Source organism: Chionomys nivalis, chromosome 13 (genome assembly GCF_950005125.1).
Source record: "Chionomys nivalis chromosome 13, mChiNiv1.1, whole genome shotgun sequence".
Taxonomy (NCBI): domain Eukaryota; kingdom Metazoa; phylum Chordata; class Mammalia; order Rodentia; family Cricetidae; genus Chionomys; species Chionomys nivalis.
In genome coordinates this window covers 43016713-43029577 of record NC_080098.1, presented here as the reverse complement: position 1 = coordinate 43029577, position 12865 = coordinate 43016713, and the positions used below count along the sequence as shown (strand labels likewise).

The following is a 12865-nucleotide window of genomic DNA, read 5'->3' as shown; positions in this document are numbered from 1 at the left end:
CTGGTCATTCTCAACTACTGTCAAGCTAGGAGGGAGCTGAATTAGTGGCCTTTCAATTCAGTGGCATCAGTCTAGCTTCACACTACCCTAACCGGGTCCTAACTGTCCCGGGGAAGGTCTTCCCACTGTCATGAGCTGGTCTGGCTGCCCCTGATTATACCTGCTCAAGAGGCAAGCTCACTCATGCACAGCTTTTTCTGAAAATGAAGGTGGCTCTGAAAAGAGCCGTTTGTTTTAAGCTGTTAAGTGCAATCACTTGTTCTGGAAGTCACTTGTTCTGGGCCTTGTGGCTGCTCTCGGTCTTCTTGGGCAGCAGCACCGCCTGGATGTTGGGCAGGACACCGCCCTGCGCGATCGTCACGCGGCCCAGCAGCTTGTTGAGCTCCTCGTCGTTGCGGATGGCCAGCTGCAGGTGGCGCGGGATGATGCGCGTCTTTTTGTTGTCGCGGGCCGCGTTGCCAGCCAGCTCCAGGATCTCGGCCGTCAGGTACTCCAGCACGGCTGCCAGGTACACTGGTGTGCCAGCCCCGATACGCTCTGCATAGTTCCCTTGGCGAAGGAGCCTATGGACGCGGCCCACGGGGAACTGCAGGCCGGCCCTGAAAGAACGGGACTTGGCCTTGGCGCGAGCCTTGCCGCCCTGCTTCGCACGTCCAGACATTGTCTCTGAAAAGCTTGAAGAAAATGGTAACCAAGCTAGCGCTTCCACGCCTATTTATAGTCTGATGGAAGGTCATACTCGCCACCTGATTGGCTGATTGATGCTGGAGTAGCCAATCAGAAAGCAGTACCTTAATTCCCCTTATTTGCATGCACAGAGCACTTATTATCCAATCAGATATGGTGTATCCTTACGTCAGTTGAGGTCCACACCTATAAATGCCTCTTCTCTACTTCCAGCCAATTGTGTTTTCTCAGTAGTTGGCACTTCTCTGAGCCGTTGGGGTGTGAAAGGTTACTTTCACTATGCCGGAGGTGGCGGTCAAGGGCACTAGCATTTCCAAGAAAGGCTTCAAGAAAGCTGTCACGAAGACTCAGAAGAAGGAGGGCCGGAAGCGTAAGAAGTGCCGTAAAGAGAGCTACTCCATCTACATCTATAAGGTGCTGAAGCAGGTCCACCCCGACATTGGCATCTCTTCCAAGGCCATGAGCATCATGAACTCGTTCGTCAACGACATCTTCGAGCGCACTGCCTGCGAGGCGTCGCGCCTGGCGCATTACAACAAGCGCTCGACCATCACGTCCCGGGAGATCCAGACGGCCGTGCGCCTGCTGCTGCCCGGGGAGCTGGCCAAGCACGCCGTGTCCGAGGGCACCAAGGCCGTCACCAAGTACACCAGTGCCAAGTAAACTTTCCAAGTGACTATTAACACCACCAAAGGCTCTTTTCAGAGCCACCCACTTCTTCTAGCAAGAGAGCTTTGCTTACTGGCTGGTCCTCGCCCTGTGCTTGGGCATGTGGGAACCTGGCCCAGGCTGCGGTGAAGGGAATCTCACTGGCCATCGCAAAAGCTTTTCAAATGTGGTTTTGTTTTCAGAGGAGGAACACATAATCCCAAAGTAATTTGAGACCCGAAGCTGAAGGCTTCTGTCTAGCGGGAGTTCTAGGATTTAGTTTTGCTGGAAACACAGCAACGGTAGGTAGGAGCTGCCTGGTAGCCTAAAATGCTTCATAGTGGACTAGATAGGTGGGGTTAACTGACAAACGGCAATAACGGAAATTCGTGTCCTGCCAAGATGGCCACATCAGGCTATGCCTTTGTTGGTTGGTACCATCTCTAGTCAAGAGTCTAACTGCCCCAGCTTTCAGATCCTTGCCTATTGTGGACCACTCTTAATATTACCCACGGATAGTGAGGACTATTTAGGGGAAAAAGCCAGAAAAGGCTTCTTTCTTCAAACCTGACATAGCTTTTACATCATATACAGTCTGTCTGCAGTAAGAGGAAATGTTAGCAGACTAGTCTGGGGTAATACTATCTCTGAACAGTATCAGCAAGTGTAGAAAGGTTCAGATAGAAAGAGGGTCCTGCCCCACTGCCCAGCAGTCTACTGTCTTCTGCCTTGGCCAGATTCCATCTTTACACTAGTCTGTACATTATATACATATGATATCTGAAAATAGTAATTGCCTTCCATGGCTTTCCCAAACAGTGCCCCTCTTTGGGTATTTAGTTACTGTTTTATTGCTCTGAAGAGACAGATGACCAAGACAACTCAAACAGGAGTCACTTAATTGGTAGCTTACAGTTTTAGAGGGTTAGTCCATGATCATCACGGCAGGAAGGAGACAGATATGGTGTTAGAGCAGTTGCTGAGATCTTTACCTCCTGATCTGAAGACAGGACACAGAGAGCTATGGCCTGGGCTGTAGCCTCAAACTCCATCCCCAGTAAAACACTTCCTCCAATAAGGCCACACCTCCTCCAGCAAGGCTACACCTCCTGATTGTATTCTTCTCAAACAGTTCCACTCCCTGGTGACTAAACAGAACTTATGAGGCCATTCTCATTCAAACCACCACAAGGAACCAAGTGTTCAAACACATGAGCAAATGGGAGAGATTTCATACTCAAACCATTACGGGTCTGCTCCACAATGCAGGATGACCTCATTTCAATACTGTTAAAACTACATCCTCAAACATTGTTTCTAGGCATGGTCAAACTTAAAGGGTGAGGCATGAGCATTCCGTCTGTAAAATAGTTTACTATGGCACTTTACATCTTAAACCTGACCCTTAGGCTTTAGTGTCACATAAAATACTCAGATCACACGAATCAGGAGTGTTTTATATATTACAGATAATGCAAAGCCTTTTTTGGTTGTATAAATTAACCTGCCCCAAATTTTCTGTGCCATTTCCTTGAGAAATTATTGAGACAACTTTTCCATTTGTGTGTGGAGGCTGAGAAATGCAGGTCCATTCTCATCGTTGTCTGATGGTCGGAGTTTGGAGACTAACAGGCATAATTTGCACCAGGTGGTTGCCTGGCTCTTTTGAAGAAAGCTGGGTGCCATCCTGACAGGTGGTCAGGATATGCAAACGTACTTCTGCTCCTTCCACTATGAGGTAACTATGAGGTCACCTGGGAAAGGGCTGTTTTCTGCCTACATGAAACAGTGTGGAGAGTATAGTAACTCGGTCTTCTGGCTACCTAGGCAACAGAATGCTGATGATGGGAAGTCTCAGAATGGACGGATGAGTTAATCTTACTGTATCATGTTAATGAAGTCTTTGTTACTTTCTCCCCCAGTTTACATTGGGTATGAAAGCTGTGGAAAATAAACGTGGGTGATTTCAGGATCTGAGCAATCCCTAAAACTCCTTCCTGATACTATCTTGTGGTTTCTGTCTTTATTTTCCACGCCCCTACCCTGGTAAGAGGTGTTTTTGTTGAGGGCAGTCCTCAACAGAACTAAAGCAGAGAACATAGGGGAATGCTGCATACTGACCTCTCAACTTGTTTTCTTACACGACCCAGAACCACCAGCCCAGGGTGGCACCGTGCACTAGGCTCTCCCACATCAATCACTAACCAACGAAATGTCCCACAAACTTACAAACACAAACCAATCTGATGGAGGCATATTCTCAAATATAGGCCCTCTTTCTAAATAACTCTAGCTGTGTCAAGTTGACAAAACCAGCCAGGATAAATGGTATGTCTATACAGAACGAGTCAGTGATTGAAAAAGAAGAATGAGCAATTGCTTTAATTCATTTATTGGATTACTCATTGGAACTATGTGTAATATTGAGTTAGAAGTGTCACTCCCAGCCTGCCAAGTACTGACCACTTTCACAGGGTATTTAGGGTTGTCCTGGAACAAGGAACACGTGGTTTGGGGTTTGCATCTGTGTTCCCTCTGTCGTTCCCTCGCCATGCTCTCCCAGCCACATGGGAGTGTGTCGTCTATTAAACACGGGCATTTGATTTGGCTTAATCTGGTTTGATTGGAGATCTTGGCACCAGTGGAAAGGTTTTTCTTAACACTATGCTCCCAAGTAAAAGAACAAGACTGAAAAATTTACCAGTGTTTCAGATGCAGACACAGCAGATTTGGGAGCTGTACTGTTATTTTCTGTCTCCAAGTGTTTCATTGTGGCAGCTGGGGCCCCTAATTAGGGACAACACATGCTTCTGTCTGTTATCTCTTTAGTCTCACAGTTAAGCACTCAGGAGTTCCTTCAGGGGCATCTCACTGTACACAAAGGTACAAGACTTTTCTCCCTATGAATTAAAAAAGCCTTTTAAAGTTATGTGTGTATATGTAGAGGATGTGGGTATGTGCATGTGTGTGTACAGTAATTAGGTATGTGTACATGTGTGTGTATGTAGAGGATGTGGGTATGTGCATGTGTGTGTATGTGTGTAGAGTAATTGGGTATGTGCATGTGTATGTGTACAGCAATTGGGTATGTGTATATGTGTGTGTGTATGTAGAAAGTGCTTTTAGAGGTCAGAGGTATTAGGTCCCTTGGATCTGGGTTAAATGTGGTTGTGAGACACTGGTTATGGGTTCTGGGAACTGAACTGGGGTCCTCTAGAAGAGCAGAAAGCTTTCTTAACTACTGAGCTGTCTCTCTAGCCTTTCCTATGATTTTTTTTTTACTGTATATTTTATTTCAAACTAAATTTTTTTTTTATTGTAGAGAAAGCCAATATGGACAGTGTAGCTCCTTTGAAGGAACTATAAATCAAATTAAAAATTCCAGTTAAGTTTTCAAGTAGTTGGTGTTTTTTTAATTTTTCTGTAATGTTGATCTGCTCTTGGAGAAAGCATTCTCTCTCACTCAGAATCCTCTAACTGAAATATGATATAACCCATAGCTCTCCCATCAGTACTGGAGACCACAAAGGATCCTGTCATGTGAGCCAAGAACAAGTTATGAAGGAATGCAAACTCAGTGGACAAACTGTTGGTTTCTAACCCAAATGCTCTGAAACAGGATCTTCACGATCCCACGGCAATCTTCTTTATAAGGAGACCCAAATATACGCACAATGTCTCCTCGGAATCCTGGTGCTGTAGCCTGGGCTCCAAAGCTACAAGGGTGCTGACCTACAGGGTATTTTTTCCCCTACATGTTGCCAACAGAGAGAAAATCTTCATCTCTGGTCCCATGGCAGGCTTCACCTCAAACCCACAGCTCTGGGCCCTTCTGCCGTTTGCCGTTTGTTTCTGGTGATGCTAATCACTAAGAGAAGGCCTGGAAAGTGGTAATCCCTGTCTCCACGCAGAACACCCTAGCCTAATTTACCTGGGATCTGAATTTTCCCTTAAAACTATAGCAAAATTCAGTTGGATATTTAGAGATACGGTCCGAGCGATTAGGAAGAAACTTTGCCTAGTGAGCCTGTCACATCAAGCATAGCAGCTAACACAAATTTGGTTATCCAATCCATGAAGTATAGACATAACATCAAAGTCAAAAGTCTGCAGCCCTTCAGAGTGTGGGTGGATTTTGACTTGGGAACGTGATGTGGCCATTGGCCAGTTTTATTTGGTTGCTGTATAGCTGTCGGTGACCTCATTCTCAGACACAGGCTAAGCACAAGTCCGTGCCCGTCTCCCCCATGATTGCAGGTAGATGCTTGCTGAAACGTGAGAGACATGATGCCACGTGCTGTGCCGTGCCACACAGACAGAGCTGTTGATGGTCGAGAACTTGTATCCCGATAAGGCCCCTTTCGGTGAGATGCGGACTATGACTGGGCTCTCGGGAGCGTTCCTTGTGCTCCCCAGCCTTGCTGAGTGCCAGCAACCATCTGGGGCACTTTGTGGCAAGCCTGGCATGGCTGGCACAAGGCTGCAGAGAACAGCAAACGGCTGGCGGATCCGGGCGGTGGTGGCATATGCCCTTAACCTCAGCTCTTGGGAGGCATAGGCAGACGGCTGTGAGTTCGAGGCCAGCCTGCTCTACAGAGAGAGTTCCAGGACAGACAGGACTTACACAAAGAAACCCTGTCTAGAAACAAATAAATAGCAAAATGAGTGGAATCTGAGTTGGAGTGAGGTGTGAAGTTTACAGTCACTAAGCTCACGTGGCCAGCTGTAGATATGTAAATGAGACAGTACTGGTAAGTTCCTTGGGTTACTAAGAGACCAATAGTATCCACGAAGCCAGAAATCTAGACTTAGCGTCACAGTGAGAATGAAATGTGTTTTAACAGTCACCGTTTTCTGTTATTTTTGTCATAGCAGCTACCTTAAAGGGGAATTGGGGGAAGGACGTAGTCCAGGATAAGTCCCATCAGTAGTGAGGGGCCTACAGACTCCCAGCCACGTTCCACAAGACCAGTTCTGTTCCGGGTGCAGACCTGAGCAATGGGGTGCACAGCCAGGCCGAGTGAGATTCGGAGTGGACCTGCAACACATCTGGCCGCAGGAAGATAACCACCTTCTCCATACGTTCAAGTGGCAGAAATCAGGACAAGCTCAAACTGTTTAGGATCAGAGACCGTTGCTAGGAATGGTGCCTTCTCTAGTACGCAAATACTAAGCCTCTGCACACTGTTCCAAGCTAGCAACACTTCCCACATGGCAAAGGCCAGCGAGTGACCTGAACTCCCAAAGGGAAAAACACAAAGTTGAAACCAGACTCTTATCAGAGACGCTCACCCTTTTCACAAAGAGTGTGACCGAATTGCAGGGTCATAGGGGGTTTGATTATCAGCCATAAGTTTAAGAGTCCACAGCTTTCACACAGTAACAGGGCTGTGAGGAGAATTGGTGGTAGGGGTGGCTAAAGGGCTTTTTTTCCTCCAGTAATGGGAGGCTGTAATTTATGGTTGTGAATGGTACAAGACGAAGCAGGTAAAACTGGTGAGAGCAGATGCTAGTTGTGACGGTATTATTGTCACATATAATATTAACATAATATTAAAGGAATGTTATTAAAAAAAACAAGTCTAGATCAAATGTTTTTGTGTTAGCCTATGTTGTTCCTGAGAAAAAGAAGGAAAATGTGGGATCATCATTGAGAGCCTCCTAGTATTCTACGGGTGAAATAACTGTAAACGATTGGATCCGAAATAAAAATAAATTGCTAACTTATTTTTGGAAAGCGGACGTACAGGATGAGTGATGTGGCCAGCACCTCTCAGCATCTGGTGGCAAGTGTCATCATTGTCTTCTAGCCAAGATTTTTCTGAACTGTAGGGCAACCTGCATCTGTAACTATACCAGGTAAGCAGAAATAAGGACCCATGGGAATGTTTGCTACCTGGGAAGCCATTTAGTAAAATACTAGTTTCATTTCTTTGTATTATACAGAGGTTATTGCCTCAAGAAAAAAGTTTTAATAGCGAAATGGGCATGACTGGAGGCTCTGGTGCCAGATAGTAGCACTGGACACTGCAGACTAAGCAGTAAGGCAAGGCACACACAGTAGTAAACAGCCACGGAAAGAGCCAGTCACACAGCCAACATCTGCCATGACAAGCTACAAAAATCCCCTTAAAATCTACAGAGTTAACCATTGTCCTAATACTCAAGTCACAGAGAACTGGCCATGAGACACATTTGAGAGAAAAGATTAAACCTCACCGCGAGCTTCATGAAGAACTGGAGCATGAATTCGGGGATTGTCTTAAAATTCTAAAGGTACAGTTTTGAAGAATGTGAACATATTTTAAAATAATGATGGAATGCAAGTTTCTGAAGAAATATAAAGTGATTGGCATGAGTCTGGAAGGCAGGGAGTAGCATGCTGTCAAGAGGAAGCTGATGTTGTGGCTGGGCTAATGTCTTCACACGTGCTCCCAATGCTCACTCCCAAACGCTTAAGGGAAGGACAAATGTGGCCGGGGAAGTGACTCCAGATTGTGACAGAACCCTACTCTTGTTGTTTTAGAAATATGGGAAGATCCAGTAGAAGCTGCCGAGCGCTGATTCTGTGGGACACAAGACAGCCTCAGTTACAAGATTCCACAAATCTTCCTTTAATACGAATGACATCACTGGGTCCAACAACAACAAAACCCCCCAAAAAAACAGAAACAGACACAAAAAACAATGGCAAAACAGGGTTCCTCAAAGTCCATCAAGGATGCTTGAGTATTGTGTAAGATGCAAACTTCAGTCACTTTATAAAATCAAGGGAAAACAAACTTATTTCAGACTCAGTAGATGTTTCTAAGATGTTTGGTAATAGGCTGAGTTGTATAACTGGTTGTGCTGACTGCTCGTAGGTCAACTTGACACACAAACTAGAATTACCTGAAAGGAGGAAACTTTAGTTGAGAAGATACCTCCATAAGATTCAGCTGTAAGGCATTTTCTTAATAAGTGATTGATGGGGGAAGGACCTGGACCCATGGTGGATGGTGCCATCTCTGGGCTGTTGGTCCTGGGTTCTATAAGAAAACAGGCTGAGCAAGCCAGAGAAAGCAACTCAATAGGCAGCACCCCACTGTGGCCTCTGCATCAGCTCCTGCCTTCAGGATTCTGCTCTTTTTGAGTTCCTGTCCTGACTTCCTTCAAAGATGAACAATGCTGTCGAAGTGTAAGCCAAATAAACTTTTTCCTCCCCAATTAGCTTTTTGGTTATGATGTCTTGCCACAGCAATAGAAACCCTAACTAAGACACTAGGAAAGACGCCTGTAGTTATGGGAAGACTTTCCCCAACACTAGCAATATCCTAGTATGACAGACAAATCTTTGAAAAGGACACTAAAAATATGTAGCGCCTCAGAAAGAAAAGAAAATAACATAATGTCCGTTACTTTCAAGGTGCAATGCCACAGAGAGCACAAAAAGTCACATTGGAATCAACTATCCCCATCAGAGCCATCTGTTCTTTCTGAGAAGAGCTGTGGTTGGGTTTGAAAAAAATGTCATCCTGGTAAATAACATGTATTTGATGTAATAACTGTGCTCACTTCAAAATGTTAGTGCTGCTCTCTCCTCAGTTTATCCTCAGTTTATAAAAATTATACTATGTGAGAGAAATTTTGATAAAACTTTTTTGGGTGGTATTCGCTGTTTTTCATTTTAAAAGTGAGAAAGCATATGGTAAATAGTAGAAGAAAGATAATGTACTGTAGTAAGACTGGGGTGGGGAGAAAAGGGATTAAAGAGTAATGAAATTGGGAACAAACAAGGACAGATAAGGCTGAATGCTAAAGCCAAGGAGAGAACAGAAGTGTGCCTGATTACTCTCCAATCTGGGCAAATGAGTAGCAGAGGAATTAGGGTGAATGTCTCTAATATCTGTTTATGAAAAACCCTAAAGAGGGAACTGCCTTGCTGATAAAAATCATAGTAGGGACAAATACAGACAGTAGCAATAGCACACAGAATCCAAACATGCAAAATGTATAGCAGGGTTGAGAAGTTTGTAAACATTGTTTGTACCACAATACACTCTAAGAAAAAGACCAAGTACAAGAAACACATGCATATGAATAGCAGGTTAAAGAAAAGTTTACCGGCACAATGTACTGCAACGGGAGGATTCTAAAACTATTATTTTGAATTATTCTGTTTTATCCTCTTACGCTCTCGTGTGTACATCCTCTGCATTGGGTCAGGAAAGGGACTCGAGTCACCCAGTCCCCAGTGTTGCTTAGGGCACAGGCACACGACAAAGCTAAACCACTAGATCGCCCCAGAGATTTTCATTCATGGAGTTGGAAGGGACACATTGGTGGCAGCCAGGGTAACTGAAGACTTTAGAAAAATGAGTGCACAGCTGTAGCTCTTACTGCCAGAGTGGTAGAGCTCGTTATTGGAGTAAGTTACAAAAACGGAAGTGATGTCAGGCTAAGAACTGTGGCTGTTGGGAGAAAGGGTAGAAGGTTGTGTGTGTTGGATTCCTCTCAGAAGAGATGCCCTCGCTCCCAGCAGCCTCTTGTAGCAAGAGCATCTCAGGAATGGCCCTTTCCAGGCCTCTTCCCTGTTTCTTTAATCTATTTCGAGCAGGTCCTTTCATTGCATGCACATCTAAAACCTCACCCAGTACCGTGGTCAATTTAAATCTTTCTGCTCTGCCTTGTTCTTAATCAGAGTAGACCGCAGGGATAAGCAGAGAGTAAGGAGGAGGCCCAGATTTAAATGGACGATGGATTTGTCTCTGTATCTGGTACCAGAAGGCAATCAGAGGAAAAGTTCAGATAAGATCAAGAAGGCATAGCTGATCCTTTGAGGAGATTTGTGTGTTCGCCTGATTTTGTTGCTTGGGATTGTCAATCTGTCCCTCCGTTCTGCTGTTAGGAACCCATGAGAGCAGTGCGATCCCCAGGCCTGCTATTCAGTTCCTTTCATGTGACTTCTGAAATCCTGAACCTTATCAAAAACTCTACCATTTGTAACTGCATCTGCCTTCAGGATCATACACAGCAGTAATAAAATCAATACCCTATTATTTTCACCTGGTCTTGCACTTTCCTCTAGGGTCTAAACTCTCCAGTGTGACTCAATTAATAATGTGTAAAGGTCATGTGACATATCTACTGCGACCATTGTGCTGGCTGGTTTTATATGTCAACTTGACACAAGCTGCAGTTATCTGAAAGGAAGGAACCTCAATTGAGAAAACGTCTCCATAATATCAGGTTGTATGGCATTTTCTTAATCAGTTATTGATGGGGGGAAGGACCTAGCCCATGTGGGTGGTGCCATATGTGGGCTGGTGGTCCTGAGTTCTGTAAGGAAGCGGGCTGAGCAAGCTATATGGAGGAAGCCAGTAAGCAGCACCCTTCCATGGCCTCTGCGTCAGCTCCTGCCTCCAGGTTCCTGCCCTGCTTGAGTTCCTGTCCTGACTTCCTTCAGTGATGAACAGTGATGTGGAAGCAGAAGTTAAATAAGCCCTTCCCTCCCCAATTTGCTTCTTGGCCACGGTGTTTCATCACAACAATAGACACCCTAACTAGAACAGCCACCACGTGCTACCCAGTGACATGATTCTGGTGAAGCCTGCCACCTTTGTTGAGTGGTCACAGCCTTATTGGCATTTTCCCTCTTAAATGTGTAGTGAGATTAGGGACTTACCAATGAGTGTCCTCCCCATTACCTCAGAGAAATCTAAGTATTGATTCCTATAAGAGGCCTCATTCTTAATTTCTTTTTTCAAAACTAAACCAGAATAACAAATTCAAATAAATGAAGCCAAGCTTATTGCTGAAATCTTTTTTAAAAATATTTATTATGTATACAATATTCTGTCTGCGTGTATGCCTGCAGGCCAGAAGAGGGCACCAGACCTCATTACAGATGGTGGTGAGCCACCATGTGGTTGCTGGGAATTGAACTCAGGACCTTTGGAAGAGCAGGCAATGCTCTTAAGCGCTAAGCCATCTCTCCAGCCCTATTGCTGAAATCTTTAAAAAAATTTATGTATTTTTTATGACTACTCTATTTGTATGTATGCTTACATGCCAGAAGAGGGCATCAGATCCAATATGAATGATTGTGAGCCACCATATGTTTTTATGGAACTGAACTCAGGACCTCTGGCAGAACAGCCAGTGTTCTTTAAACCACTGAGCCATCTCTCTAACCTCAAGATAGAGAAGTCTTAAATGGAATGATTGCAAGGCAATCAGAGGACACATTTAGAGCCAAATACTCAAGTGTCTCAGTAAGAAAAAGTACTCTGTGACAGTATACTTAGAAGCTGGCTGTCCGCTTGCTGAACAAGGGTTACCAAGCATGGGAACACAGAGTGGCGCTCAAAAATTAGCTGCGTGTTAACAGTGTTTCAAGAAGTTTGTATAAAAGATGTAAGCAAGTGAATGAACTGAGGATTTCAAACAATCCCAAGTGCAAATGCGAAGTTACTGATAATGTTTATGTATAAAACTTGCTGAGACTTAGGGGCTGGAGCGTCTCATTCTGATTTGAAGGGACTGGAGAGCAAGAAAATATTTCCAGGGAAGGAAACATTTGAGTCACATCTGGAGGATGGTGTCAGAAAATGCCATTCAGGGAAAAGGCAAGATTCAGTTAGGGACGTGGAAGAGAGTCACCAGCACTGAGGTGTGGCCAGAAATGGCTGCTCTGAGGAATAACACCCAATCAGATGTGAGTGGAGAGTATGGGGACACAGTGGGGGATGTGAGTGGAGAGTGTGGGGACACAGTGGGGGCTGTGACGGGTAGCATCTTGAGATCAGTTGACGCAAAGCTTTGGGTAGCTATGGAGCTTGGCACGTGGAATCAAAAGGGAGATAGGCAGAGCTCCTGAGTCCAGGGGTGAAACAGATGGGTGAGGTTTGAGGAAGCTGGTGGCACGAGGATAAATGACCCGTATAGGTGGATGACAGTGGGAAGAGGGGGCAAAGGTGGAGGATGTGCACTTACCCAGCATCTTTGTGCTCAGGGCAGAAACTGGCATCCCCTGGAATGTAGATCTCAGCTCTTACTAGAGCTGATCAGTCACAGGCAGGGCTGCTGGTGTGTACGCTCACTGCTAAACAGCACCATTATTTAAAATGAAGTTATATAAAATCAAAACGGAACAAATTAAATTCAAGACAGAGAGAATGCAAGTCACATCCTGCTTGCCAGTATCTGCTGTTTATTACCTAGGCTCCGAGGCTGTTTGTCAAGAAGTCTCTCCAATGAGATGCTGTTGAAGGGTACACTGCTGTGGGTGGATCCCTGGCTCCACTGTGAGTGACAGTCCAGGAGCTGGTAATCAGACTGGACTTGGTTCCACCTTAGAAATCAGGGCTAAAACCCACAACTTTAGCTATTCTTTCGTTGTCTAAACTCATAAAAATCTGAAAGTGTTAAAAACACAGATTGAGCTTAAAGGTGCGATGTAGCTGTAGTTACATTATGAACAATCTTCAGGATGAAGGAAATGTTCTTTTAGTATTCAAAATCAGTGAGCTGGTTTGGCAAGGGAATTGCT

General features: G+C 44.9%; 2 protein-coding genes across 2 annotated transcripts; one reads left to right on the top strand and one right to left on the bottom strand.

Moving 5' to 3' along the window:
- Nucleotides 1–268: 268 nt before the first annotated feature.
- Nucleotides 269–676, bottom strand: LOC130885722 (histone H2A type 4). The gene has a single exon (XM_057787433.1). It carries the CDS (start codon nt 659–661, stop codon nt 269–271), a length of 393 nt encoding a protein of 130 aa, XP_057643416.1. The 5' UTR covers nt 662–676.
- Nucleotides 677–966: 290 nt separating this feature from the next.
- Nucleotides 967–1350, top strand: LOC130885944 (histone H2B type 1-A). The gene has a single exon (XM_057787799.1). The coding sequence runs from the start codon at nt 967–969 to the stop codon at nt 1348–1350; it is 384 nt and encodes a 127-aa protein (XP_057643782.1).
- The last annotated feature ends 11515 nt before the right edge of the window (nt 1351–12865 follow it).